This window comes from Daldinia decipiens, assembly GCF_022478715.1.
Source record: "Daldinia decipiens strain CBS 113046 unplaced genomic scaffold F4813scaffold_9, whole genome shotgun sequence".
In the NCBI taxonomy this organism is placed as follows: domain Eukaryota; kingdom Fungi; phylum Ascomycota; class Sordariomycetes; order Xylariales; family Hypoxylaceae; genus Daldinia; species Daldinia decipiens.
In genome coordinates this window covers 762,018-786,943 of record NW_026054552.1, presented here as the reverse complement: position 1 = coordinate 786,943, position 24,926 = coordinate 762,018, and the positions used below count along the sequence as shown (strand labels likewise).

Sequence of the window (24,926 nt, the reverse complement as noted above, 5' to 3'; positions counted from 1 at the left end):
ATAAAGCCATCTTAAGTGGCCTCTATTGGCAAACCGTTACAGCGATCCTGTCCATCTGCGACGTTGATCGGGGTCGGATCGAAATTAGCTCCCAACATGCCCAACCCTCGGAGCTAAAATCCGAGACGAATGAGTTCGAGAGAAAAGCAAGGGGTTACGTCGGTATACCTCCTGTTGGTCCAGTTAGTGGCCAAGAGAATAAGAGAACAAGTAAGAGAAAAGAGAAAATGTAAGTCTGGGGGCGGACATAGGGCGCATCTTCAGGATCTTCGGGCTTCCTGAGGGGCTGCACGACGGCCTTAGACAGATCACTTGGCTTCTGGCTTCTGGCTTGTGGAGGTGGTCTTGGCTATGATTGTTTGGTACGTGTAAATTAGTTATAGGCATGGTGCTGCGATGCGAACCGAGCTTCGCCACGTGAGATCAGCCCAAGCTTCCAACCAGGTTGAACCAGGTTGGACCAGCTAAGCTGTTCTGGCTGTTGCATAAGCTTATTTTGTCGAATAAGATCAGCCGCTTCAGACGTATAATACGACTACGCCCAGGGGGTAAGATGTTAGAATTAGTACAACAATGACAACACCCCACTGACGATGCTGTCGTTGCTCTACTCGTCAGACAACAACTAAGTTTACGGAAAGTTTTTTTTTTAAAGATGGAGGCTATAGATATCGAGCACGACCTGGTTGTCGTTGAGGAATTTGATGCTTTGTACGTGCTACTGCTATCCCGAAGCCCCCGTTAACCTTAGCTTCACCGACAGTTACAATGTCTACCACAATGGACCTTCACCAGTTCCGCTGCAGAACGAAGGGCCTGGTGCACAGCGCCGTCTCTGCAGCCGTCGCAGTCATGCTCAGCATTCCGCTTCTGTCTAGAATACCGCTGACAGAGGTTATTGGGAACAGATCTATCGAAGTTAACGTTGCGGAATTAGAAGCCAAAGCCGGCGAAGGCCTTGGAAGATACCCTGGTAAGTTTCGAGCCTAACTAAGTCATATCCCTTGGAGCTACACACCGACGATGCAGTGTTGGTAGCTTAGTATATTGCATCAACTATATTGTATCAGTATGTGTTTATGTTTACATATAAAACATATAAACTATACGGTTTGAACGCGGTTCAGCTTGCATGCATCTTTTGGACAATACAAGGGTGATGCTAGCCCCTGAAGGATACATTACATGCTACCCAGCCTCCTTGTAGACTGCATGATACAACATATACGGTTGCACCACATCATCTTTCTAAACATATTACACGATCTACTAATACCAATACCAATATCAAATCTACATCTCATAATCCTCAATTTTTCTCTTCTCTTCTCTTCTCTTCTCTTCTTTCCCCTCTATACGAGCCTTTCAGGAATAGATTCTAACAACGCTTAGCCAAACAACATGCGAGAAAGGTTGCTAAGGAGCTTGGAGCTGATAATGGAATTATCTATTTACCGGGCCAGCTGGAATCAACGTGGGAAGATTCAGATCAAGGACCACCTTTCCGGCAACGCCGATAGTATGTCTACCTACCTACCTATCTAGGTACTCTTTAAATGGTACCGATCTCCCTCTAAATATCCCTGGCGCTGACTGGAGCACCCAGTTTCTACTATCTGACCGGTGCCGACTTTCCGGGCTGTAGCGTGACGTACGATATCGCCGCGGACAAGCTCACTTTATGGATCCCGTTTACACCTCCAGCAACGATACTCTGGTTCGGCAAGACGCCTACGCTCGAAGAATGTATCACGAAGTCGGACGTTCACGACGTCAAGTACATCGGCGAGCTTCCGGCCTATCTGAGCGCACGGTTGGCTACGATCAAGTCTCTTTACGCCCTTCGCTCGGCTCAGCTGCCTAAATTTGACGGCTTCGAACAGCTGCGGCCCTCGCTCAAGATCGACGTCACGTCGCTTCAGCCCGCGATGGATGAAGCGCGGGTTATCAAATCCGAGTATGAAATAGCTATGATTCGTAAGGCCAACCAAATCTCGTCGGCGGCACACAAAAGGGTCGCTCTACAGCTAGGCGGCATGAAGAACGAATGTGAAGTCGAAGCCGCCTTCGCCGCGGCGTGTAGAGCAGCTAACGCGAAAACGCAGGCTTACCCTATAATTGCTGGGTCCGGCCCCAACGCTTCAACTCTGCACTACGAGGCTAACAGCGAACCGCTCGCGGGACGACAGCTTGTGGTGCTTGATGCCGGTACCGAGTGGTCTTGCTATGCTAGCGATATAACACGTACTCTTCCCTTAGGCCCACGTTACCGATTCAACTTGGAGGCTCGGGCTATCTACGAGCTGGTTCATCGGATGCAGGAAGAGTGTATACGGCGTATCAAGCCGGGCGTTGTCTTCCGCGACTTGCAATTGCACGCGACGTTTATTGCCGTCCAAGGCCTGCTAGAGCTTGGAATCTTGCACAACGGGACTGCTGAAGAGATCTTCAAGAATGGCACCGGTGCTGCTTTCTTCCCGCACGGCCTCGGCCACCACGTCGGGCTTGACGTTCACGAGTTGGTTTCCTCCTCCCTGTTTACTTGCCCTCCAATCCCCTTTAAACCCCTTGCCTTATTATATCCACAACAACAACAACAACAACAACAACAACAACAACAACAGCAACAACAACAACAGCAACAACAACAACAGCAACAACAACAACAACAGCAACAACCACCCCTTATTCCCATCACTTCGTATGTCAGTCGTAATAACAATATTGTCTCCTCTAGCGTTCTTAGCAGAGATCTCCTGCGTCCCGCCGGTGAAGGTATGTGGGGAAAGCGCCGACCCATCGGTCCTCAGTCCGTACGCGCCATGATCAAGCAAGCCGCAAGCAACGCCCCTCCTACGCCTTCGTCGCCAACCAGCACCACCACCGCCAGCACGTCGCAGGATCCGCAATCGCCATCCACACTCACAGAGTCCTCGCCAACGCAATCTATAAACCCACCTCTCCCACCACGATCATCGCCCTCTCCACCTCCGGTCGCAGTAACAACAGCAGCCGAACCAACTTCACCCTCGTCGCCGCCCCCAAGCAGAAAGAACAGCAGCAACAGCGACAGCAACGCCACCATCAACGGCGACGTTAATCCTCCCCTCCCACCGCAGCCGCAGCCCCGCCGTCTGCCGTCTCCGCCCCAACAACGCCAACAATCCATCTCCCAGCCCCAGACGCAACCCAAGAACAAGAAATCCAAGCGTGCGGCCCGCAGCTCGCTGCAGCCCAACATGGTCGTCACGGTCGAGCCGGGCATCTACTTCTGCCGCCCGTACATCGAGGCGTACTTCCTGCGCCGCCCCGAGCACGCGCGCTACATCGACGCCGCGGCCCTCGAGCGCTACTGGGCCGTCGGCGGCGCGCGCGTCGAGGACTGCGTGCTCGTTACGCCCGACGGCCACGAGGACCTGACCACTGCGCCCAAGGGCCCCGAGCTGTTGCGCATGATGGGGTATGCGTGAGAAAGACGCGCTTAGGGGGGGAGATGAGGTGGAGGGAGATAAAGGGAGGGGGGGGGGGTGAAAAAAAATAAAAATAAAAACGAATAGGAAAATGATTGGGATAAAATACCTACATGAATAAACAGGCAAGCAAGCGAGGATATATAGGTAGGTATATATGTACTTTTTGGGTTTCTTTTGTTTTACTTCGTCAGTCGTTACTCGCATACCTATCTACCTCTTACATAGGTACCTAAGGTACTTAACCTACCTATCTTAGGTACCTACCTAGGTACTTATACATACATAGCTCATACAAGGGATGGATGGGAATAGGCGTTTGGGAAACCAGCTTGATGTATATGATGTATCTTACCCACATGTATGTAGTCGTTGTCTTTGCGGCGTTCTCTTTCAGGCTTCGGTTGGGGTTCGATTCGACTTTTATGAGAAGATTAGATTTCGCGAACACCTCATATCTATTTTATAAAATGCAATCGACGGGGAAAAAAAGTGATATCTCGCGCAATGATGAAGTCTTTTTCTTTTCGGTATATAGTACAAGACAGACATATAGGGGGTAATATCGAGTTATCGTCGTCACACTTCAAATGTTTAGTTCAGGGTAACGCCGCCTCGTTGAAATTCTCATTCATGCGCTAGACAAAAATACAGTCATGCAAACCCCTATCCCACGTCCAGATATTTTATACAAAGTTCTACCCAGCGCCTTGCCTCGCCTCGCCTCGCCGGCCCCTCCTCAAATAACTATTTAGATCTATCATAAGTATTTCTTGGGCATGATCTTCTTCCGCTCGTAGTAGATGTAAGCAGCCACTATCAGGATCTGGCTTCCGATGATGACGAAGATGAGCTTCCCGTGCTTCGGGGCAGCCTGCACCGCGACGTGTTCTAACATGGTACCGTGATTTGTGCCTATGAAACTCTTCACCGCATGTTCCGAGTCCTTCACCTTCAAATTGATGTCGCTTCGCATGTCTTTAAGTTCCCGCTGTAGCTTGGTGATTTCATTCTGAAGCGAGTCGAGTCTATCTAGCTTCGACAGGATCTGCTTCACTTCGTAGACAGCCTTGGAGACTTCTTCGTGTCGTTTTTCGCCGATGCTTCCCAGACTTGCGACCTGACGGAAGATAGTTGATAGGTGCTGGTTGGAGCTCTGTATACGGTTGTGAAGGTCTGCGAACTGAGCCTCGGAGCTTGTGTAAGTGTTGGCAGCAGTATCGGGAATGGAATCACCAAAAGCATCTGCTTCATTGGGGCTATTCCGGGTATTGGGGTTGCGACCATAACTCATTTGTGCTTGTGCCCGGTTCTGGTTTGATTGCTGTTGCTGTTGCTGCTGCTGTTGTTGTGGAGGTGTGTCGTGTTTAGCGTCAAGATTCTCCGTCATGGTTACCATCTTGAAGATCTCGAATGAATCAGGGTTGTCTCCCGCCGCGGCTGTGATACCGAAGTAGTATCCTGGTGGGATGCTGATCTTGTCGCTTTCGAAACATAGCCTACCATCAACCTCAACCTTGAATACCTGGTGCGTTTGCCTTAGCTTGATCTGAGAAGGCCGACCCAAGTTACGGTAGGGGTAGTTGCAATGTCCAAAGGCTAAGCTGTCGACGCTCTGATGCGACTTGAAATCGACGGTGCCGTCGTTCAAGAACCCCCTGATCATGCCACCCGATCCGCTGTGCTGGTCAATCACAAGGGCCAAGCCGTCAAACCTGTTGACCGTGTAGACACTAGACGAGCCAATTTCTTGGTTACCTCGTCTTGCAAGCCAGATGTTGAGATTTCCACTACCCCTCTCTTGCCCATTCACTCTGAAATCGACATCGGCCACCCACGTCGAATACCTGTTCGGTTGGTCTGCCCATATCGCGCCTCGAGTATTACCGGGTGCTGGTGGCGTAAGGATCAACTTGTTGGAAAGGACTTCAGGTACGTCTGGTGTGCCCTGTATGGAGAAGCCTGGCACAGTTGCTTGTCCTCGGTCGTTTATTCTGGCGGGCTTCTGTCAGCCTTTTCATCCGCTAGAAGATGTTCTTTGATCTTGTCCCCGAGAACTCACCTGCCAGTGTAACCGAAGCTTAGCTCATTGACAAGGAATTGCGCCTGTGCATCAGCGAATTTTGCAGTCGTAGCAAGCCCAAAGGCAAAGGTTGACGATCGTAACAAACGCATGCTTCGATTTGAAATTTGAAATTTGAAATTTGAGATAGAATTAATAAGACAGAAGCTTTTCCCGGCAAATGCAATAGGTATATTAAAGAGATTATTGAGGAATTATTCGGTTTGGTAGTGGTGGGAAAATACACAAAGTGAACAAAATTAATTTGTGACCTTCGTAAGGACACTTTGCACCAAAGCTGTCCTAATCTGAGCCTGAGCTCAAGAGAGGCGGGGAGCTTAACTGCCTAGGAATAGGAAGGGGAAAAACCGAATTGAAAAGAAAGATTGCCTGTTGGACCAAGCAGAAGCACTGATGAATATCGCTCTTAGGTAAGTTAAAGTCAATCCATATAGTTAATTGATTCAAAGGGGGAAAAAGAAAAAAGTCTAAAAAAAATTAAAGACAGATTGTATACTGGAAGTGTGGATAGCTCAAACCTTCATAGCCTTCCCCCCAGAAAGGCCAGAAAGGCCAGCAAGGAGCAAGTGTAACTGTTTCCCGTATTCCTTTTAGTCTAGGCTAATTGAATTTGGAGGCTTGAAACAATTAGTACCTGAGTACCTCTTTCGCGCTAACGTCCTAACGTCGTAGCAGGTGTGTACTCGGTACTTGATCCCTGTTTCATGCTTTACGTAGCCGACAAGGACAGGCGAGGCGGCAGCTGGAAAGGGTATGTGGGTGTGGCAGGAAGGAATGCGTGGAAGGCTTGGAATGGCAGATCAACTAAAAAGGGACGCACGGACCCCTGCCTTTTCGACTTTAGTTGGATTTTCGAGGGATGTCGCACGTCGGTAAATATACGTACCGATCCTGTGGAGCTTGTCATCCTAGCCTCAATTGACTTCAATTCTTCAACTAAGCCCCAGCGCTACAACGCCATCTCCTCTCTTTTGCATCGTGAAAGGTTACCAGACAACGCCAAGCCCTAGAATTTGAAAAGTATCGAATGTCATGAATCCAACCCCAAATGACTGAGACATATCCTACTCTTGCGCAATGCGCAATAGTTGCAACAGCATTCAAGATCCTCCTATTCCCGGCCTAGTAAGTGCTTGTTGTGGTTGTGGTTGTTGTTGTACCAACTCCCACATTTTCACTCCATAGAGAACCTAACAGCTAAACTACTCGAAGCAAATCTACCGATTTTGAAGTGCATAGGAACTGGTTAGCTATCACGAATAGTCTACCAATATGGGAATGGTATTACGAAAAGACTTCTGAATGGACCTTGGACTATCCTCCGTTTTTCGCCTACTTCGAATGGATTATGTCTCGGGTAGCAAACCTGGCTGACCCGGCCATGCTTCGGGTTTACAATCTAGGCTATGATAGTTGGAAAACTGTTTACTTCCAGAGATCTACAGTCATCGCCACAGAGTTGATTCTGATATACGCCCTGCAATCGTATGTTAACTATACCACTGCTCGGCTTGCTGTACTTACATAACGTCGTAGATTTGTCGACTCTTCACATGGGGTAACCAAGCGTGCAGCTCAAGCTGCTGCAATCTCAGTTCTCCTCTCTCCTGGCCTTCTCATCATAGACCATATTCATTTTCAGTATAACGGGGCTATGTACGGCGTCCTGATCTTATCCTTGGTCTTAGCCCGTCAAAAGACAGGTCTCCTAGCTAGTGGCATCGTGTTCGCAGCATTGTTATGCATGAAGCATATATATCTTTATCTTGCGCCAGCTTACTTCGTTTACCTTCTTAGAACCTACTGCCTCTCACCCAAGTCCATTTTTCGTATCCAATTCCTTAACTGCTTAAAGTTAGGATCCGGCATCATCGCCGTATTTGGACTGGCGTTCGGGCCATTTGCGCTCAAGAACCAGATTCCCCAGATCCTAAGCAGGCTATTCCCATTCTCCCGTGGGCTCTGCCATGCGTACTGGGCCCCAAATGTATGGGCTATGTATTCCTTTGTGGATAGAGTATTGATATTTGGTAAGTAGCACCCTCTCCATAGGTATATAAGGTTTAATAACTGACAAACCTAGTTGCGCCACGGCTGGGATTGCCGGTTAAGTCGGAGGCTATTAACAGCGTTACGAGAGGTTTAGTTGGGGATACAGCTTTTGCAGTGCTTCCCGAGATTACACCCAGGATATGCTTTGCGCTCACTCTCCTATTTCAAACTATACCCCTCGTGAAGCTGTTTTCCCGTCCTAATTGGGATGCTTTCATTGGAGCAGTCACTCTCTGCGGTTACTCGTCGTTCCTCTTTGGATGGCATGTTCATGAAAAAGCCATTCTCCTCGTCATTATTCCTTTCAGCTTGATCGCTCTCAAGGACCGGCGGTATCTTAGTGCGTTCCGTCCCTTGGCAGTATCCGGCCATGTCTCGCTATTCCCGCTGCTATTTACTCCAGCCGAGTTTCCGATCAAGACAGTTTACACCATATTCTGGTTGGTTCTATTTCTCATGGTGTTTGATCGCACTGCTCCAGCCTCAAGTCGGCCGAGGTTCTTCCTCTTTGACCGGTTTACTATTCTCTATATCACGGTCAGCATACCACTGATCGTATACTGCTCATTGTTACACCAAATCATACTTGGCAAGAGCTACGAATTTCTGCCTTTGATGTTCATGAGTTCATATTCAGCAATAGGGGTTGTTGGTAGTTGGATAGGGTTTATGGTGGTATATTTCGCCTCGTAGACTACATATAGTCAATGATATTTCGGAGTTTCATGTCTTTAATTTTAGGTTCAACTGTAGTAAATATAAAGTTTAACAATTGTTCTCCTATGACATGGTTTGGACGTTCTGAAAATGAAATGTGTTTTGAATAATAGGCATTGGTCGGGAATCTCGGCTGGGTTTTAAGCAGGACAGGTGACTAGCTCTCCCTACGTAGGTACCCAGGGGGGGGGTTGTGGGCTGCTTGGTGCCAACCATACGTGTATGTACATAGGTGTGGTGACTAAAATTCCCTGACAGGCTTGTTAAGGCCCAGTCTCACCGACGGCCTACCGGTCTCAAGGAACCACCCGGTTATCCAAACAAGGACATATTAATTGACACATGATATCCGGTTTATTAAGAGCGGAAAACAATGCGCGGAAAATGCTAGAGACTGCTTAGGGAATTGCTACTTTAGTCCCATAAGGATCTATACATGGATTAGATGAATATGTTGTTAGGAAGGCCTAATGTTGATATATAGCCGCACTCGGAGCAATATTGGCTATAAAAATACACAATTCATCAATCAGGTAGAATAGAGAATGGGCTTTAATTTGAGTTATTCATAACCCTGTTCCGACATGTGGTTGGCTTGAAAAGTGCATTGGAGGATGGTTATCGAGATCGAGGGAATTTGACATAATCTGGCCCTATATTAGACCCAGGACTCTAGGCTGTTTTTATATCGTAGGTATTTTACAAATACATGGTTGAAAGCAACAGATTCCGTACTCGTTCGAATTGTCTAGAATAGGCGATTTGAACGAGTATAAGAATGTTGTTGAATGTTTGCATTCTGGGACCGTAGGGAGCAAAGAGTGACGATGGGGTAGGTAGGAGTGGTTATTCAAGGTGGACACGACTTGAGGCCCATCCCAAATAAGCGAAAGAGACCCACTTGCGGAGCTAGGTTAAGCCAATAAGAAAACAACGTTGAGTGGCTTAACCCCCGTCTCCCGGGGTCTGGCTCTTGCTTCCCGCCTGCCGTACATAAGGTACCTGAGGTAGCGTTTCCCTTCTTCCTCCTTGCCCTTCGCCTTATTATTTTTAGTCCTCTCCTCTCCTCCCCTTCTACAAATCTTTTACAAAACAACAACTAATCCCGTCGCGTCCGCAATCCAGTCTTTTTTCGTCGCCTGCAACCACCATTTGGTTCAACGCACCGGGCTGTCCAAGACTATCTTGACGCGTCTCATACAATTTCAACCGCGTTCCTACTATATTTGATAAGTTCACATGTAAGTCCGCTCATGCCCACGCCCGCTTTATCAACCCTACCCTCGATCTCAACCTTGCACTTTCCCGCACCGTGATCACACTTTGCATTCACCCCAATTTCACAACAACACATTAGAAAAACAGCTTCCACTGTTCCACATTATATGATTACATTTGCACTATCGCTAGAGAACCAACTTGTATGCGCCACCCCGGACAGAAGGCTGACTTTCAGCCTTGCAGGATTCATTGTGCGGCTAGGTAGTTAACAACCTTTGGCTTTTTTAAGAGCCGATAGGCACAATGGTAAGTTGTGACTACACAATCACACACTAGGAGACATAACAGCTAAACTTTTATAGGTCCTATTCAAGCGCAAGCCGGTGCAGTTTCTGCAAACCCCACCGGTTGAAGATGAGTCCATAGAGGTAGCATACATCTTCAGGTTTCACACATTTGCACGCCCCCCAACTAACACCGTTCAGGTCTGGCATATCCCCCAAACAGGGGAGATATTTATCACCTACGAAGACTACTTAAATCGGTAAGTTCTCTAAACTTAAACTAATCTGACATTTACCATGCTAACTTATTCTTAACTAGTATGGACTTTTATAATCAGGTTGGTATCCCGAATGGACTTTGCTTGCCCCCTTAGTAGTTGGCTAACATATACATATGTATTTAGCCTCGTTTTATTTGTCAAATCACAGGCCACTCTGGTCTATCTTTCTTTGAGGCTCTTAAGAGCGAGGTAGGTTCACTGAAGATTTTGTCGCATGTGTGTTGCATTCCTCTAATTAGTAGTATAGCTTGCTGGCGCACAAGAAGTTGACCAGGCATTCCCTGAAGCTCTCAAGGCCCCTGTTTTGCGCCGTGTTCAGTTTCAGACAATTTCACGCATTGACACGTTGGTAGATATGATCTACGACGAGTTCAAGGCTGATTATTATCCTGGAGAGTCAGTCATGGTACAGCTAATGAATGGGGAGCGCGTAGCAGGAACTGTCAGAGACAAAGCTCGTCTAGGAAGCAAAGTACTACCAGACGGAACACTCACACAACCCTTTTCACGCTACATGATTAGTATTGATGGTAGGCCGGGTGAGGAAGCTGTTATGGATGGTGATCATGTCTACCGCGATAGAAAGATTTTCACTAAGTCAGTATTGCGATCTTTTATCAAGAAGACGGTGACTCGAGAAGCATGGACAGGCGCACCTTGGTTGGTTAAGCACGATGTCGCGGCGCAGTACCATATCGATACCCGAGTACCACCTCACCTGCGGTACGACAACAAACTGCTAGAGCGAAAGCAGCACCAAGCCCAGAAGAAGGCATCGCAGCCAAACAATGGAGTGCAGGATATGAATGGTATGGGCGGTGCTTTTCAGAGCTTCGGCCCGGCTCGATTACCTGAGCTTAAGCCTGCGCCTAAGAGCCATAAGGCTATCAAGACTCACCACAGCCAGTCACCACATCACCAGGACATGGATGTCCACAATGACGTCAATATGTATCTCCCACAAAATCAGGGATCGCATCCTCAGGTACCCGGAGATGTGTCTTATCATTTTCCCGTGGCATTCAGAAACAGCATGGCTCCGCCACCCGCCCAACCTCAACCAGAACTACCACCGCCTCCTCCGCCGCCTCCGAAGTATCCCATTGAGGATCTGCAGCTGGAGCCCCGTGACGATTACGTTCGACCGGCACTGAAGTTCATGTGCAGCGATCCTCCTGAGGGTGTTGTTGATAGTGTTGCACGAAATGACAAGATTCTGATGAAATCTATCGGCTCGCTACTGGAAACGTGGGTAACACTGAACGTTTACTGCGAGGTCTTCAAATTAGACTCGTTTACTTTTGACGATTTTGTCGAGGCGGTAGAGATCACTAAGGAAGATACTCCTTGTCAGCTATTTACTGAGATCCACTGCGCAGTCCTAAAGCAGGTAGTGAGCTCTGAAGCCGACGGTGGTCAGCTACTGGTCGATCTTCCGGAGCTTGATGACGATGAGGAGGACGAAGAGGAGGACAGTGAACCCGCCAGTCCCGAACCCGAGCCCGAACCAAAGCCGACAGGACGTGCTACTAGAAGTAGTTTAGCCAAGTTAGAAGCAGAGAGGATCAAGGCTGAGGCTGCTGCTGCTGAGAAGACCCCGGAGCCCGAGATTAAACACCGTGCCCCCGAGGCTTTAGCAAACTTTGACTGGGTCGAGCAGCTCAAGAAACGTGAATTTCAAGATGGTGGTTGGGAGTTGATTATGGTTGGAATTCTACACCGGCTGTCTAAAAGGCCGTGGCAGACTGAGGCTTGTGAAGAGGTGTTAGCCAGCCTCGTACCTCCCGATATCGAGCCGAGCCAGGAGACAGTCCGTCAACAATACAGCAAACTTGATTTTAATCTCCGCGTTTCGGCTCTTGAGATTGTCTGTCTGCTAACTGTCAGCACCAAGGCTGTCCGTGCATATATTGATGAGTGTTCTGAGACTCAGACGGGCTACAGGAAGGAAAAGATCGAATGGCAGAAGCAGAAAAAAGCAGCGTAAGTTGGAATTCGGTTTATCCTGGGATTTGATATACTGACCGTTTTTGCAGCAACGAGGAACTGAAAGGCTTTTACGATCAACACAAAATTCTCCTCCCGGAGAATATGCCTCCGTCACCGCCAGCAGAGGAAGCCGACATAAAGACTAATGGCGATGTGAAGATGACCGATGCTGACGATTCGCCTGAAGAGCAGAGCGAGGCTGAAGATAGTGATATAGACGCGAATACTCGCCATAATACTCGACGAGGTGGCAATCGTGCAGCAGAACGTCAGCGTAAACGAGAAGAAGAAGAACGGAAGAAGGAAGCCGAGCTAGCTGCTAAGGTGCCGAAGCAATCTAAGCAATTCCTGAAGCTGCAGAAGGATATCCAGAAAAGGGAAACCACGGTTAAGAAGTGCGAGAACGAAATTAGCATCTTGGACAATGACCTTCGAGAGGCAGATTGTTTCCGAACCCGGCCTCTTGGTAAGGATCGATTCTGGAATCGGTATTACTGGTTTGAGCGTAATGGGATGCCATATGCTGGATTACCTACCAGCTCAACGGCCCATGCAGGCTATGCAAATGGTTGTATATGGGTCCAGGGCCCTGATCAGATGGAACGAGAAGGATATATCGATATGCTCCCAGAGCACCAGGAAGAGTACAAGGCGAAATTTAAGATGACGGTTCCACAGAGGAAAAAGATGGAAGAAGGTCGTACCAGCGTCTTCAACGCTTACCAATGGGGCTATTACTCAGAACCGAGCGAGGTTGACTCACTTCTGAACTGGCTTGACCCTCGAGGTTTCAACGAGTCCAAATTGCGAAAGGAGATCTTGGCCTACAAGGAGAAGATTGTAACACATATGAAGAGCCGAGCCCAGTATCTCTGCCAAGAAGACGAAGAGGAGACCAAGGAGACCAAGGAGACGGTAAAAGAGAATGGGAAGAAGGAGGAGTCTAAACGGATGACAACCCGAAAGACTCAGGCTAGTCCCGAACCTACGCAATTCCGCTGCCTCAACTGGACCAACAATGTTGCCATTGAGGAGTTTGGGCACCTCCACAGCGAGCCTCCCCCGCAGCCAAAGACGAAGGGCCGCAAGGGCCAAAGGAAGAGCCGGGGTTAATACCAATGTCTTCCAAAATTGGACTATTGAACCATATCAAAATTGCCTTTTTTCACGCAATCATTAATTGATTCCCAGTACATAGACACGCGAACAAGTAAGCAAAGAGTTACGATTGAAGACGGCGTTTAACTTCGACGTATCATGTTTTCTAGAGGGCGGCAACGAGTAGAAAAAAAATTCATCATTAATGGCCGGCACGGCGTTACGGGCGAGTCAAGGTGTTTTCGGAATGGAAATTATTTTTCAACGATAGGTGTTCGCCTATCCATACCTAGGGAGGGGAGAGAGGGAGTTTTCAACGTGAGAAGTCAACTGGTACTACTACCACGACACCAGGGGAGATGGGGGACGGTCGGCATGCCCTGTACATAGGTGCTGTAGGAGATACGTAGGTTAGGACGGGTGGATGCGTATTGGCATGGCCTGGTCTATAGCTCAAGCTTGGCTATCCAATGAAGAGAATTTTGCCACAGTTTATCTTTCCTAATGATCTGGCTTTGTGTGGTTGTAGACTACCAAACCTATGTATGTACATGTAGTCACTATAGGATATGTACCATATTAGTTATGTATAGGTACTTGTTAGTACAGTTAAGTTGCCAACTTAAACACCTATTATCTATTGCCCGAAACAAATGGAGGGAGTGGTATAGTCTTTATATTTCAAGACTTGGATTCTTGCTGTATAGTAGAATGATAAACTTCTATTATGCTTCTTGTTCACAATCCCTGACTTGTTGAAATAGTATACTTAGCATGGCTTTTAAATAGGTAGGTAAGATAATTATTATCAAGGTATTAATGTTCTCTTTACTCCTTATAACTTATGTACTGAATTACATCTTCTCACTATTTTATAGTAAGATAATAATAGGCACGTAGTCGCCCGGCTCTTATATACCTTGATTGTTAACGATGTGTAGTCAAGTCATACAGCCTAAATTTGGTTGTCGCGTAGTTATAGTAGTACGATGAGATAATTGAGTGGTTAATATGATTGCTTCGAGGCACTTGTGCCTCATAACCAAGTTTTATTTATCTGCGAACGCCTCTAAATACACTGTAGGCCAAAGTCTTATCTCCTTCCGACTCGATGCCCTATGTCAGATCAGTGTTATGCGAATTCAGCTTTCTCTCTTCCTAGATAAAGCCAAGGGACGTAATTAAACAGGGGATATCATGGTGAAAACGGGACGAGCCGTATTATTATTTCCCCCTCACATCAAGCCTAGAGAGCTTCCTCGTCGTTTTCTCCAACCACTAGGGTTCGTATAGTTTGCACACTCGTCGTAGAAAGAAAATAAAGAAAATGAGCGTTGTAGCACTCCTCGCGAAGCAAGGTCGCGGCTACTGATTTGTCTTCCGCGGGCATTAGTATTCTGTGGCCCCTGTTACTGTTTGGCTGGTTCGTCTATGGAAAGGAGGCCGATATTCGTATTGTGGCAACCGCACTCACACAATGTTGCAAAGTGGCCGTCTTCGGGCACTATTATGTTAGTATCAAACACAAGTTAGTGACAACTGCAGCAGATCAGTCGGCACCTTAGGAGATTCGGAATGAGCATGGTCAAGGTATAGTCCGGTGTTGTCGGAGAATTGGCTAATACTCAGCCCACAGCAGCGGTAGGTGTCTGCAAGGCAGGCTGTGGTCGTTTCGCGGGTGGCGGGTTCCCCTAAATTGCGTGTTAGTCAGCTCCATAAGGCTACAAGGACCTCCCTGGATATCCTGGCGGTGGTCACGATATTGGCCATCTACCATGTATCTCTACATACTTCGGACGAGGCGTTGCGCTTCTTTTGGCCGACTCCGGCATCGCCGTTTGCAACTATCTTTCTAACAGGGCGGGGACGCGCTGGTTTGACTTCTCCGGGCTCGAAAACGTCGTCGGGAAGATTTGTACTGGAAATTTTAGGTCAATAATTGCAATATACCGGTTTAGTAGTGCACTCACTTCTTCACGTGTTGGATACTGAGGTAGTTCAAGCTCGGCTCGTACTTCTCCCATTGACTGCACAGATCCTTAAATGTGTTGACTTGGAAAGAAAGATCCAATGATTTTGCGCCTAACATGTCATCAAGCTTAGGTTAGGAATCACAGCGGAGCGTTCGCTGGCTCGAAAAGCCACATATAATATGTACACAAAAACAGGATGAAGTAGAGGGGCACTCACCTTCAGCAAGCTCGAGGCCTACGTAGTGCGTCGTGGTGTATATCTTCGTTTCGTGGGGGGCTGCATTGGGTATGCTCTCCATATCAATTTTCTGGTCCTCAGAGTCGGACTTGATATCCAAGCTCATCGATTCGCCATTCTCAACTTTGATCGCGGGATTCTGTTCTGTCTTGTCCTCAGTCTTGACTTTAACGCCATTCTCGTTCTTCACCTTGGTGTCATCTTCACTATCGTCATCTTGGACAAGGTAAGTCAGGTTTCCATTTCGAACCTCTTCAGTTTCCTGGTCGTTCTTGACCTTGTGCACCCTTTCATATCCTTTATTGAATGGGCGCGCAATCGCAACCGAAGCATGTCGTTCCAGATCCCCCACTAAAACACGGACTTTGGACTCCACGAACCCAGACCATATATTGTGCGCCTCCTTGGTAGTACTAGTCGCAATGACGGCCAAGTAATACTTGTGGTCCGCAGTGAAGAACGTGTGCTTTACAAAGAGATCCTTCCACGCGAGCTTTCCAGCTCTTATCCTATCAGTGAGATCAGCGCCCCGTTCCAGCTCGCGCTGTATGATGGCCATGGTAGAATGTGTGATGTTGAAGGTTGCACACATCTGAGGATAAGCAGGAGTGATTACGGGCATTAGGTGATAGCTGTCGCTTTTGTATATCTGCGGCTCGTTAACCAAGTGAAACTTCTAATTTGCTCATGTGAATGAATACCGACCTTGGGATTCCAGACACGGACATTGAGCGGCCCCTCATCCATGTGCTTCAGCTGCACAGGTATAGGCCACTGCCAGACTTTCATGATTTGAAAGAATTTCGAAACAATAGTAGCACTCGCTGCCTTCGGATAGAGTTGGCAAACCCGTGCCACCATCATAGCCCACACTACTCCACCGGGAAACCCGATAATGTTGGCGTAGATGGCGCGACGTGTTGCCCATAACTTGATGGCTCGAAGGGCAAGGCGAAAGGTGCTCTGCTCCGGGACTAGGTTCAAAATTTCTCTCGTGACTCTGGTTCCGTTGAGGGAGCGGAGCTCACGATCATCTAAGCCACGTAGGTATTCATTGTTATTCAGATTGAGTTGGCCATGTGGTGGGAACTGCTTCAACGTGGCTATTCTTGAGAAGATCAGATCAATACTGATTCCCCAATATTCGAACTTGATGATAGGTACAAATGCATCTTCTACAGCAGTAAGATCTGTCACTGCACCCTCGGGGGCCATCTCTTGTAGTAAAGAAGGGAAGTGTTTAAAATAATCATCACGGGTGACGTATCGGGGAGCAGTGACGAGGGTATCAATATCAGAGCCGGGACCGTAGACGCCTAGACAGAAACTTCCGTATGTGAAGACCTCGCCGCGAGCATCGCGGATGAGAACTTCATTCTGTGGTTCCTTCTCCTTTGCTACTCGTCTCACAAACTCGTCGGCGATACGTTGAAGGTCGATAAGGATCTTCTCTCTGGTAGAATGGATTTGTTAGTTGCGATTGATTGACAAGTTTCACTACCAGCCAACTACCCAACCTACCTCTTCTTGGTTTCGGCTGCGGATTCAAACGTATTTTGTCGCCGCAATTCTTCTAAGAGAAGATGTGTAGACTGTGTCTCGGTCGGAGTAGGAAGGGCAACTGAAATCGGAGGGGTGATGCCCCAGGTCTGTTCAGAATTCGCCATTGTGTCTTGTTGGGAAGATATGGAAGGATGATGCTTAAGAAAATGCCAGGAAAGGAAATTATCTGGATCTAGAATAAATTAAATAATTAAAAGAAGGTAGAATAATGCTGCGCGAGGGCAGGAAGTTGAAAGGATCTGACTTGGTCTCGTCTGTGACAAACAGCATCGAAAGTCGCTTCGAGAAACAATCACATTGCCTTTGGGGTATCGTCGATGAATTCGGAGTATTCGTTATAAACCTAGGCAAATGCCGCAAGACGACTTGGGCTTCGGTGACTCGCGCGAATAAATGTAAGTAAAGAAAAAGGTACTAAGTTTTATGGGATACGCGTAAAAAGAATTGATGTTTGTTGGAATGAATGATGGCAAGGAAATGGAGACAAAGAAAATACAAAACCTACCTACCTAACCTAACCTTACCTTTACACGTACGTAGGTACCTAGGTAGTACTTTCCTCGGGAACTGATCTGCGACTGTTTATCATTTATCGATACATACCGCGCGCTTATCAAAGAATCGGAACCTTAGTATGTACCTAAAGGTACCTACGGTTAGGTAGGTAATATACCTAGGTATCAAGTCAAATTTAGCATTTAGCACACTAAATAAAATGGCTTTTATTCTTATCAAAGTATAATAATAGAAGACATACTCCCCCCCAAAAAGATCTTTTCAAAAACAAAGAGCTATATTATTTCTATCATCTTGGGTATAGGCATTATCCCTGGTTCTACACAATCATCCAATCATCCAATCTATGCAAAAGCTCAAAATTCAATCTGAAACCCTCTACTCAAATTAAAGCTGGGTTTATTTGGTAAGGCCGATGCTATGTTGTGAGTAGAGTGGCCATCATCCCAAACCATCTTGTACAAATTGTACAAATTGTACAAATACTGGTATATTAAATGTCCATGCCCCAACGCCTTACCCACTCATCCGCAAGAGCGAGTTCGAGGGGATCCATGTGCCAATGCTGCCTTGAGATCCAAAATGCTAATCCTCCAATGACACCAAGGCTACCTATAACCTCTAAAGCAACCCATCCTTTCGCTCTCAAGTCTGCTGCCGCTTGAAGCAGTCCTAGTGGATCTTGGTGCGGTACCGTCTTTGTCGAAGGCCCACGTTTGGATGGTCTTCTTACCCCTACTGAGCCTGTACCTTGGGGCCTATTCAGGGCTACAAGTGTGCCATCTTGCACACATTCGTTTAATCTCTCTGTAAGCCAAATAGCACGTTCTCCTCGAGCAAGTGATTCATACTGGGCTCGCTCACTGGCCAGACTACGCTGAAGATCGGCTGCCCAATCCGCCACATGCATTTGGGGTGGGTTATGGGCCAGTTGGGCCAGTTGCCGGCCATTAAGACGGGCGAGTGCTAGGGAGGAACGTGGACTAATCGGATTTTCTGACGGTCGGCTTGGAAGAGAAAATGACGTTGGACCAGGGAGACTCAACGGCTTGTATAAATGATGAGGGCGCGACGGTGTGGTGTTTCTCCATCCCAGATACTTCTTTGCTGCAGCATGCCGCAGCCAGGATATTCCGCTTGGACTAAAAACGTTCTCTACAAGATATTTTAGTTCCGACGTCATCAGAGGTTGAACATAGTCGGCGCTCATGAGAAGGCTCGCATCCATTATATCGTCGTCCGAGCCTGTCGCACTAGATACAGCATAAGGAATACTGGGTACCGCCGTTGCAGATCCATCATTAGTTGTTAATGCAAAGCTAAATGTTTGAAGGCCCGTCTCTTGAAGCTGGCCGATAAATTGCTCTTTACATATAGCAAGCTGTTCTGGAGACAATGAGTCGGCCTGGGCTAGAAGGGGAATAACGTTTGTCAGTGGTGTTAGTCGGCGGATATATTCTATATCAGTAGGTCTCAGTCCTTCAAGGTTGGTCAGTCCTGGCATCTCCTCGGATTGGACGTTTGCTTACTCTGTGAAATAAAATAGAAGACCACGTCAACTTGGAAACCTCCGTTACCTCCTAACATGCTTAACATGTCCGAATCGCTTAGAGAATCCGACGATATCTTGTCTAAGTGAGATTCGATATATTCAACGGAAGACATGATAGTCTCCATAGCCTAGATGGTGTTAGTATTCCAAATAGTTAACATAATTAGCGCAACCTACGGATGAGCTACTCCGATATCCAGGTGTATCTACAAAACACACATTGCGCTCTAGAACGCTATCGCCTAGACTTTTACGCCTTTGAGAGAGATGAGGCTCATCCAACATCGACCACCATTCTGGATAAGGTTTGGTGCTGGCATATATCTCCGATATGCTAGATGTCGAGTTTGATGCATTTCTAGGTAGGCTGACCTGCTTTTTGTGGGTGTTCGACTCGGCTTGAGATGGAATAGGATCAACATGGACGATATGCTCGCAGGTTTGAACGATTGCTTTGACCATGGAGGTCTTGCCGATACCTAAGGCGGAGTCCATTAGCTAGAGCTAAGGGACGGTCTTGTCAGGAACAATACCAGAGTCACCGGCAAACAACACCTTTAACCGCCCTAGATTCTTGCCTGTTTCGGTGAACGGACGCCGACTTGGCATCTTGATGCTAGGCATTACTAGTTGAGGAGCACTTCCGCTATCTAATGTGTTCGAAGGCCTTTGATCGGAAAAATCCTCGTCGGAACTAACTCCGTGGTCTGAGAGCGACCCAGCAAATGAATTTCTCCTGGAGGACGGGGTGCTGATTACGGAACCCGTGCAGGATGTACCTAGCATGATGGGTGTTATCGGCCGCGAAGGTGATGAATAGTTCTGGGACCTCATCGACGCTGGACTATGTGTGAAGACAGAAGCCCTGGATGATTGGGAGTATGCTGGTATATAATCTCTTTCCCGTTGCATCGTAGCTTGCCTTGAAGGTTCGCTGTCCTTATCATTACCCCGGGGGGGTGGCACACTTGTAGAGGTAGCAGCCTTCCGCGCGTCCAGAAAACGACTGTGCGGGTTAGTCTGCTCGAGGTAAGAATCAATGGTCGACTCGTCGGCAAGGAAGAAAGACATCTGGCTACTACAACTAGAAGCCATAAGGGGAGCTGGATGATGGTCGGCCGGACGCTGACGCCCATGCCAAGCGTGGTCGCCGGGAGAGGGTCGCATGATTGAGGTTTACATCTAGATAGAATATAGGAATATAGGAACGCGCTCGCAGTTTAGGTGACTACAAAGGTATTATATATATAAATACCTGGTATGTATCGGTCAAAGAGGTTGGAGAAGGCTCAATATGGATTGTTAAGGGGAATCACAGGCGGTGGTGGATGATGACATGAGTCGGTATGTATGTATATGTATTGATCTTAAGTCGGGGTCTAAGGTTCTCCTTTTGGCTGTATGGAGGTTGGAGCCGCTCCATAAATGGTTGAATAAAGGGCACCCCGCATCAGATAAGCTCAGGAGGTTGCTTGAGCCAGCTTGGAGAAATAGTGCAGGTACAATACAAGTACAAGCCAATACAGAGTATAACTTAGTTTCTACTATACTCACCAAAGTGGGAATGACGTACCTATTTGTACACCTCCACTTCTGGCTTGTTGAGTGCGGATGGTGCGATCACTTGGGCGTCTGTGAAACTCGACATTGGATAGTGTGGTGTGCATGGATGGTCAGTGGCTTGTGTAAGAGATACGTTCATAAGGTTTAGGTTTGTTAGGTTAGTTAGTTGGTAGTTTAGGTAGGTACCTAGGTTACCTACCTACGTACATCAATGTATGTATTCGTATGCTGCATTACTTACATATGTACATAACTACATAAAGTACGTACTTTCAATTTTATGTACGCCATAACCCATCTTCCCCCATCTCCCCCCTGCTCATGTCGTCCATTCTCGTCTATTTGCCCCTCAACTTCAATCGCTAAACGGAAATCCGAGAATACCTGACCTGCCTTAACGACCTTACCGACCTTACCGACCTGCCGACCTACCATTTTAATCCACCCTTTAAATCCTGAGGGATACGTAACGGATGATTTACTGAAGATTAAGCGCCCTAGTTCAGCCGTATTCACCATAAAGTCTTGCCAAGATTACATTTACTGTCGCTTAATAAAATTTCTCGGGCGCCTCTTCGTCTCTCGTCATCGAAGCCCAGAACCCGCGCCTTGTATTACGACAAGGCTATTTAACTCTCCTTTCCCCTACCTTCACCACGACTTCCAACGCCACTCCCCCCACAGACAACCCTCGCAAACAACCAACGACTTTGGACCTTTTAAGCGAGACTTGTACTGCTGGGGGTATATTGTTTGACCCTAGTTATACCTCTCTATCTCGTCCGACTCATACCAAGATGGACGCAAAGAGGCATCCGAGCTCCTTCCAGCAGCTTGAGAAGCTAGGAGAGGGTACCTATGCTACGGTATGTTTTCCTATGCATTCGAAGTCGTGACAAGATATCCTTTGCTAACTTACATGAGCGTAATAGGTCTTCAAGGGACGAAACCGCCAGACAGGCGAACTTGTCGCCCTCAAGGAGATCCACCTTGACTCTGAAGAAGGCACTCCGTCAACTGCGATCCGAGAGATTTCGCTCATGAAAGAATTGAAACATGAGAATATTGTAGCGCTCTACGATGTAATTCATACCGAGAATAAGCTTATGCTTGTATTTGAATATCTGGACGGAGATCTTAAGAAGTACATGGATTCGCACGGCGATAGGGGCGCCTTGAAGCCTATGACTATTAAATCCTTCATGTTTCAGTTACTGAAGGGCATTGACTTTTGCCACAAGAACAGAGTTCTCCACCGAGATCTGAAGCCGCAAAACTTGCTTATCAACAAGAAGGGCCAGCTCAAGCTTGGGGATTTTGGATTAGCGCGAGCATTTGGTATTCCTGTCAATACCTTCTCAAACGAAGTTGTCACACTATGGTACCGGGCTCCGGACGTCTTGCTAGGTAGTCGAACCTACAACACCAGTATCGATATATGGTCGGCAGGTTGTATTATGGCCGAAATGTACACCGGTCGGCCGCTATTCCCCGGTACGACAAATGAGGACCAAATCATACGTATCTTCCGCATAATGGGCACGCCTACGGAAAGGACTTGGCCTGGCATTACACAGTTCCCCGAGTACAAGCCGAACATCCAAATGTATGCCACGCAGGATCTTAGAGCTATATTGCCTCAGATTGACCAGCTCGGAATCGATCTCTTGCAACGGATGTTAGTTCTGCGCCCGGAGCACCGCATTAGCGCACACGACGCATTACAGCACCCTTGGTTTTCCGACTTGGCCATGCAACACCAAATGCAGCAACAGCAGGCAATGCAAGCCCAAGCCCAGGCCCAAGCCCAAGCCCGAGGCTTTGCGGCTCCAGCCGTGCCCTCGCAAGGCGTTTATGATCAGGGATATTAGTATTATGGTTGACACTAGGCTACAGCTTGGGCTAGCGATTTGTGTCTCAAAGTCTTAGATACACTTAGCACGGATATGGTTTATCAAAGAGCGAGTTGGGTTTATGCTTCATCGTCTTGCGGTTATAGAATAGCCACGACGAAGGTGAGGAGCGGTTAGTAGCCGAATTAGCAGGTAGCGAACTTAGTGTCCTGATGCAGCACGGAAGGGTTACGGGTAGGCAGGCGTTTGGGCACTGAAGGTCATAACGCTCATAGGTAACGACTGCATTTGTAGGGATTGGGAGAAAGATCCATTACTATTAATAAGCACTGAAAAGGATATACCCAATGATTCAAGCCTTCCATCTACTGTTGTACACTTAAAACTAATACTGTACCTATGTATGTGAATCACGGACACGGGACTTACGAGTCACATCTATAAGAAATCTAATCAGATTCTAGAGAGAAGGTGGTGCTGACTGTATTGTGCGACAATAGGGGGTTTGGAGGTAATAACAGAAATTACTTAACGTACTTCTGGCCTACTTATTCTTAAGAGAATATGATTGATAGATATGAACAGAGGTTAAGTAATCTTTATAATGGTAATTGGTTGGTTCTCTTGGCCAAGAACTTGTTATAAGTTACTGTAACACTGGTACCTATCCCATGAATCCCTTCTCAAGATTTACTAGTAACCGTAGCAAATGTTCGTTATGTGCCCCTATATTCCGTCATTAAATTTAATCCAAAACCCACTGCTCTACGATACGCTCAGCTTCGAAACCTATAACAATAACTGATTCTAGTAGCTAATTCTAGATGGTTTACTTCCTCTTGTTGATTAAACTGTCATCAACATTACTCTTGAAGCGGTCTTCAGTCGGCTCCTGAGCCCACGTCTCTGCTAACTCGAAACCTGGCTCTTCTTCCAGATACCCCATGCTCCTGCGAACCTTTGCCACTTCTTCGCGAACCCTCCTCGCGACCTCGATTCTTAGATTCACGGCCTCCTTGCCGTATTTAAGCTCGTCAGTTAGTTCGCCCATTGCTAACCTCTTTTTCTCCTTGCGGACGAGCTCCTGCCACTGCGCGCGAAGGTCCCCGAATTTCTTCTCGGTGTCTAGGAGTTCGCCGAAGGCTACCCGGAACTTGATGGGGAAGCGGGGGAGGAATCGCGGCCATTCCCTGTCTTCGGGCATGATGCGCTGGGGGCCGTCGATGAACATGGGCAGCACGTCGGGCATGGGCTCGCTCTCGAGGATCATGCGCGAAATGCCCCATTTGAAATAACGCATGAACATCTTGGGGTGCTGATGTACGCATGCCTCGGGGAAGATATGGACCCAACTATGCCGGTTTTGAGAATATATAGACGGCGTGACGTATTGGTCTGTGCCGGTAGTAGTGAATGTCGTACCCCCCGAAGTAAACGGGTCTAATATGTCATGAGACTCTTCTAAGGGGGCTGGTGCCGAAGTAGTAAATGGTGACGAAGACAGAAGTCGAATCGCCTGGGGAACTGTAGGCTGAAAGAGTCCCCCATGAGGCGAGTGTCTTGACCTATGAGTCGGTAATACTTGACCAGCATAGAAAAAAGATCCAAGCAGCCTAGCTATATATGTTAGCGAGAGGAGAGGATATATACGAGCGAAGAAATGCGCGCTCACTTATTCTTATAGCATATATCATGGGCCCCCATGCCCCATCTATGATTAGACGGATTGAAGGCATAACTAAATGGTAAAACCCCCCATACGAGAGGATCATCAAGTCTAGACGATGTATTAATTTATAGTTTATAGGATAGAATTATGAACATTGAGGTATATGCTACTTACACACTGACATGATTTGAAACTGATGTAAAATTAGTTTCTCATACTATCACGAGGCCCGCCATCACCCACCAGTAATGAGACCTCTCTGCCTCTTTTCGACATCTTTCCTCTTGTCCAAGACATCCAAGAATCGTTCCAAACCGGTTACCTCGACTGAATTTAAACCATACAAGAAACTCCTAGAGAGGGCGGCAGTTAAGCCCATTATAACAGAAGAAGTCATGCGCCAGGGCAGACTTGGCTGCTGAAGAGGCAGCTTATTGGAGTTGGAGTTGGACATGTCGATTTGGTGAGATGCCATTGACTCTTGTAATTGGAACTCGACGGCATAGCAAATAATGATTTTTACTTAAGGAGAGACTACATGATGCTTCGAAGTTTCCGTAGGCGGGTTCGTATGATGAGGACACCAAAAGAAAAAGGACACCAAAAGAAAACTTGGGTAACAGCGCGAGCGCAAAAAGAAATACTACCTACATGTACGAAGATGTATGTATTACTATGTAGAATTTTTAGCAGGTGCTTACATGTAGGTACCTACCTAGGTTAGGTACTTGAGAAGGTACCGCCCCGTAACTAACGCCGAATTTGATAACGGCTTCTCGCTACATCTGCAAGGACGGGACGATC

At 47.3% G+C, this 24,926-nt stretch overlaps 8 protein-coding genes across 8 annotated transcripts; 4 read left to right on the top strand and 4 right to left on the bottom strand.

The window, feature by feature from the left end:
* The first annotated feature begins 556 nt into the window (after positions 1-556).
* F4813DRAFT_353524 (metallopeptidase family M24-domain-containing protein) lies at positions 557-3,515 on the top strand. Its single transcript, XM_049242661.1, has 4 exons — positions 557-973; positions 1,393-1,519; positions 1,607-2,518; positions 2,738-3,515. The coding sequence occupies exons 1-4, from the start codon at positions 769-771 to the stop codon at positions 3,468-3,470; spliced, it is 1,977 nt and encodes a 658-aa protein (XP_049101590.1). The 5' UTR covers positions 557-768; the 3' UTR covers positions 3,471-3,515.
* A 5-nt stretch (positions 3,516-3,520) lies between these two features.
* Positions 3,521-6,306, bottom strand: F4813DRAFT_353520 (concanavalin A-like lectin/glucanase). The gene is made up of 2 exons (XM_049242660.1): positions 5,533-6,306; positions 3,521-5,464 (listed from the first exon to the last, which is right to left on the bottom strand). Exons 1-2 carry the CDS (start codon positions 5,643-5,645, stop codon positions 4,231-4,233), a joined length of 1,347 nt encoding a protein of 448 aa, XP_049101589.1. The 5' UTR covers positions 5,646-6,306; the 3' UTR covers positions 3,521-4,230.
* Positions 6,307-6,478: 172 nt separating this feature from the next.
* Positions 6,479-8,407, top strand: F4813DRAFT_353518 (glycosyltransferase family 57 protein). The gene is made up of 4 exons (XM_049242658.1): positions 6,479-6,678; positions 6,766-7,038; positions 7,090-7,583; positions 7,637-8,407. The coding sequence occupies exons 1-4, from the start codon at positions 6,602-6,604 to the stop codon at positions 8,296-8,298; spliced, it is 1,506 nt and encodes a 501-aa protein (XP_049101588.1). The 5' UTR covers positions 6,479-6,601; the 3' UTR covers positions 8,299-8,407.
* A 954-nt stretch (positions 8,408-9,361) lies between these two features.
* F4813DRAFT_353516 (ATP-utilizing chromatin assembly and remodelling N-terminal-domain-containing protein) lies at positions 9,362-13,850 on the top strand. Its single transcript, XM_049242657.1, has 8 exons — positions 9,362-9,563; positions 9,787-9,849; positions 9,906-9,971; positions 10,029-10,087; positions 10,147-10,165; positions 10,232-10,297; positions 10,356-12,091; positions 12,145-13,850. The coding sequence occupies exons 2-8, from the start codon at positions 9,847-9,849 to the stop codon at positions 13,208-13,210; spliced, it is 3,015 nt and encodes a 1,004-aa protein (XP_049101587.1). The 5' UTR covers positions 9,362-9,563; positions 9,787-9,846; the 3' UTR covers positions 13,211-13,850.
* Positions 13,851-14,193: 343 nt separating this feature from the next.
* On the bottom strand, positions 14,194-17,499 carry F4813DRAFT_353515 (Poly(A) polymerase). The gene is made up of 6 exons (XM_049242656.1): positions 16,928-17,499; positions 16,112-16,859; positions 15,386-16,055; positions 15,166-15,277; positions 14,987-15,113; positions 14,194-14,886 (listed from the first exon to the last, which is right to left on the bottom strand). The coding sequence occupies exons 1-6, from the start codon at positions 17,071-17,073 to the stop codon at positions 14,821-14,823; spliced, it is 1,869 nt and encodes a 622-aa protein (XP_049101586.1). The 5' UTR covers positions 17,074-17,499; the 3' UTR covers positions 14,194-14,820.
* Positions 17,500-17,675: 176 nt separating this feature from the next.
* Positions 17,676-20,662, bottom strand: F4813DRAFT_353511 (Septin-domain-containing protein). Its single transcript, XM_049242655.1, has 5 exons — positions 20,611-20,662; positions 19,571-20,557; positions 19,215-19,516; positions 19,015-19,165; positions 17,676-18,964 (listed from the first exon to the last, which is right to left on the bottom strand). The coding sequence occupies exons 2-5, from the start codon at positions 20,202-20,204 to the stop codon at positions 17,979-17,981; spliced, it is 2,073 nt and encodes a 690-aa protein (XP_049101585.1). The 5' UTR covers positions 20,205-20,557; positions 20,611-20,662; the 3' UTR covers positions 17,676-17,978.
* Positions 20,663-20,948: 286 nt separating this feature from the next.
* On the top strand, positions 20,949-22,964 carry F4813DRAFT_353509 (protein tyrosine kinase). The gene is made up of 2 exons (XM_049242654.1): positions 20,949-21,466; positions 21,533-22,964. The coding sequence occupies exons 1-2, from the start codon at positions 21,398-21,400 to the stop codon at positions 22,469-22,471; spliced, it is 1,008 nt and encodes a 335-aa protein (XP_049101584.1). The 5' UTR covers positions 20,949-21,397; the 3' UTR covers positions 22,472-22,964.
* A 30-nt stretch (positions 22,965-22,994) lies between these two features.
* On the bottom strand, positions 22,995-24,780 carry F4813DRAFT_353507 (uncharacterized protein). The gene is made up of 4 exons (XM_049242653.1): positions 24,366-24,780; positions 24,297-24,315; positions 24,126-24,230; positions 22,995-24,066 (listed from the first exon to the last, which is right to left on the bottom strand). The coding sequence occupies exons 1-4, from the start codon at positions 24,595-24,597 to the stop codon at positions 23,283-23,285; spliced, it is 1,140 nt and encodes a 379-aa protein (XP_049101583.1). The 5' UTR covers positions 24,598-24,780; the 3' UTR covers positions 22,995-23,282.
* Between the last annotated feature and the right edge of the window lie 146 nt (positions 24,781-24,926).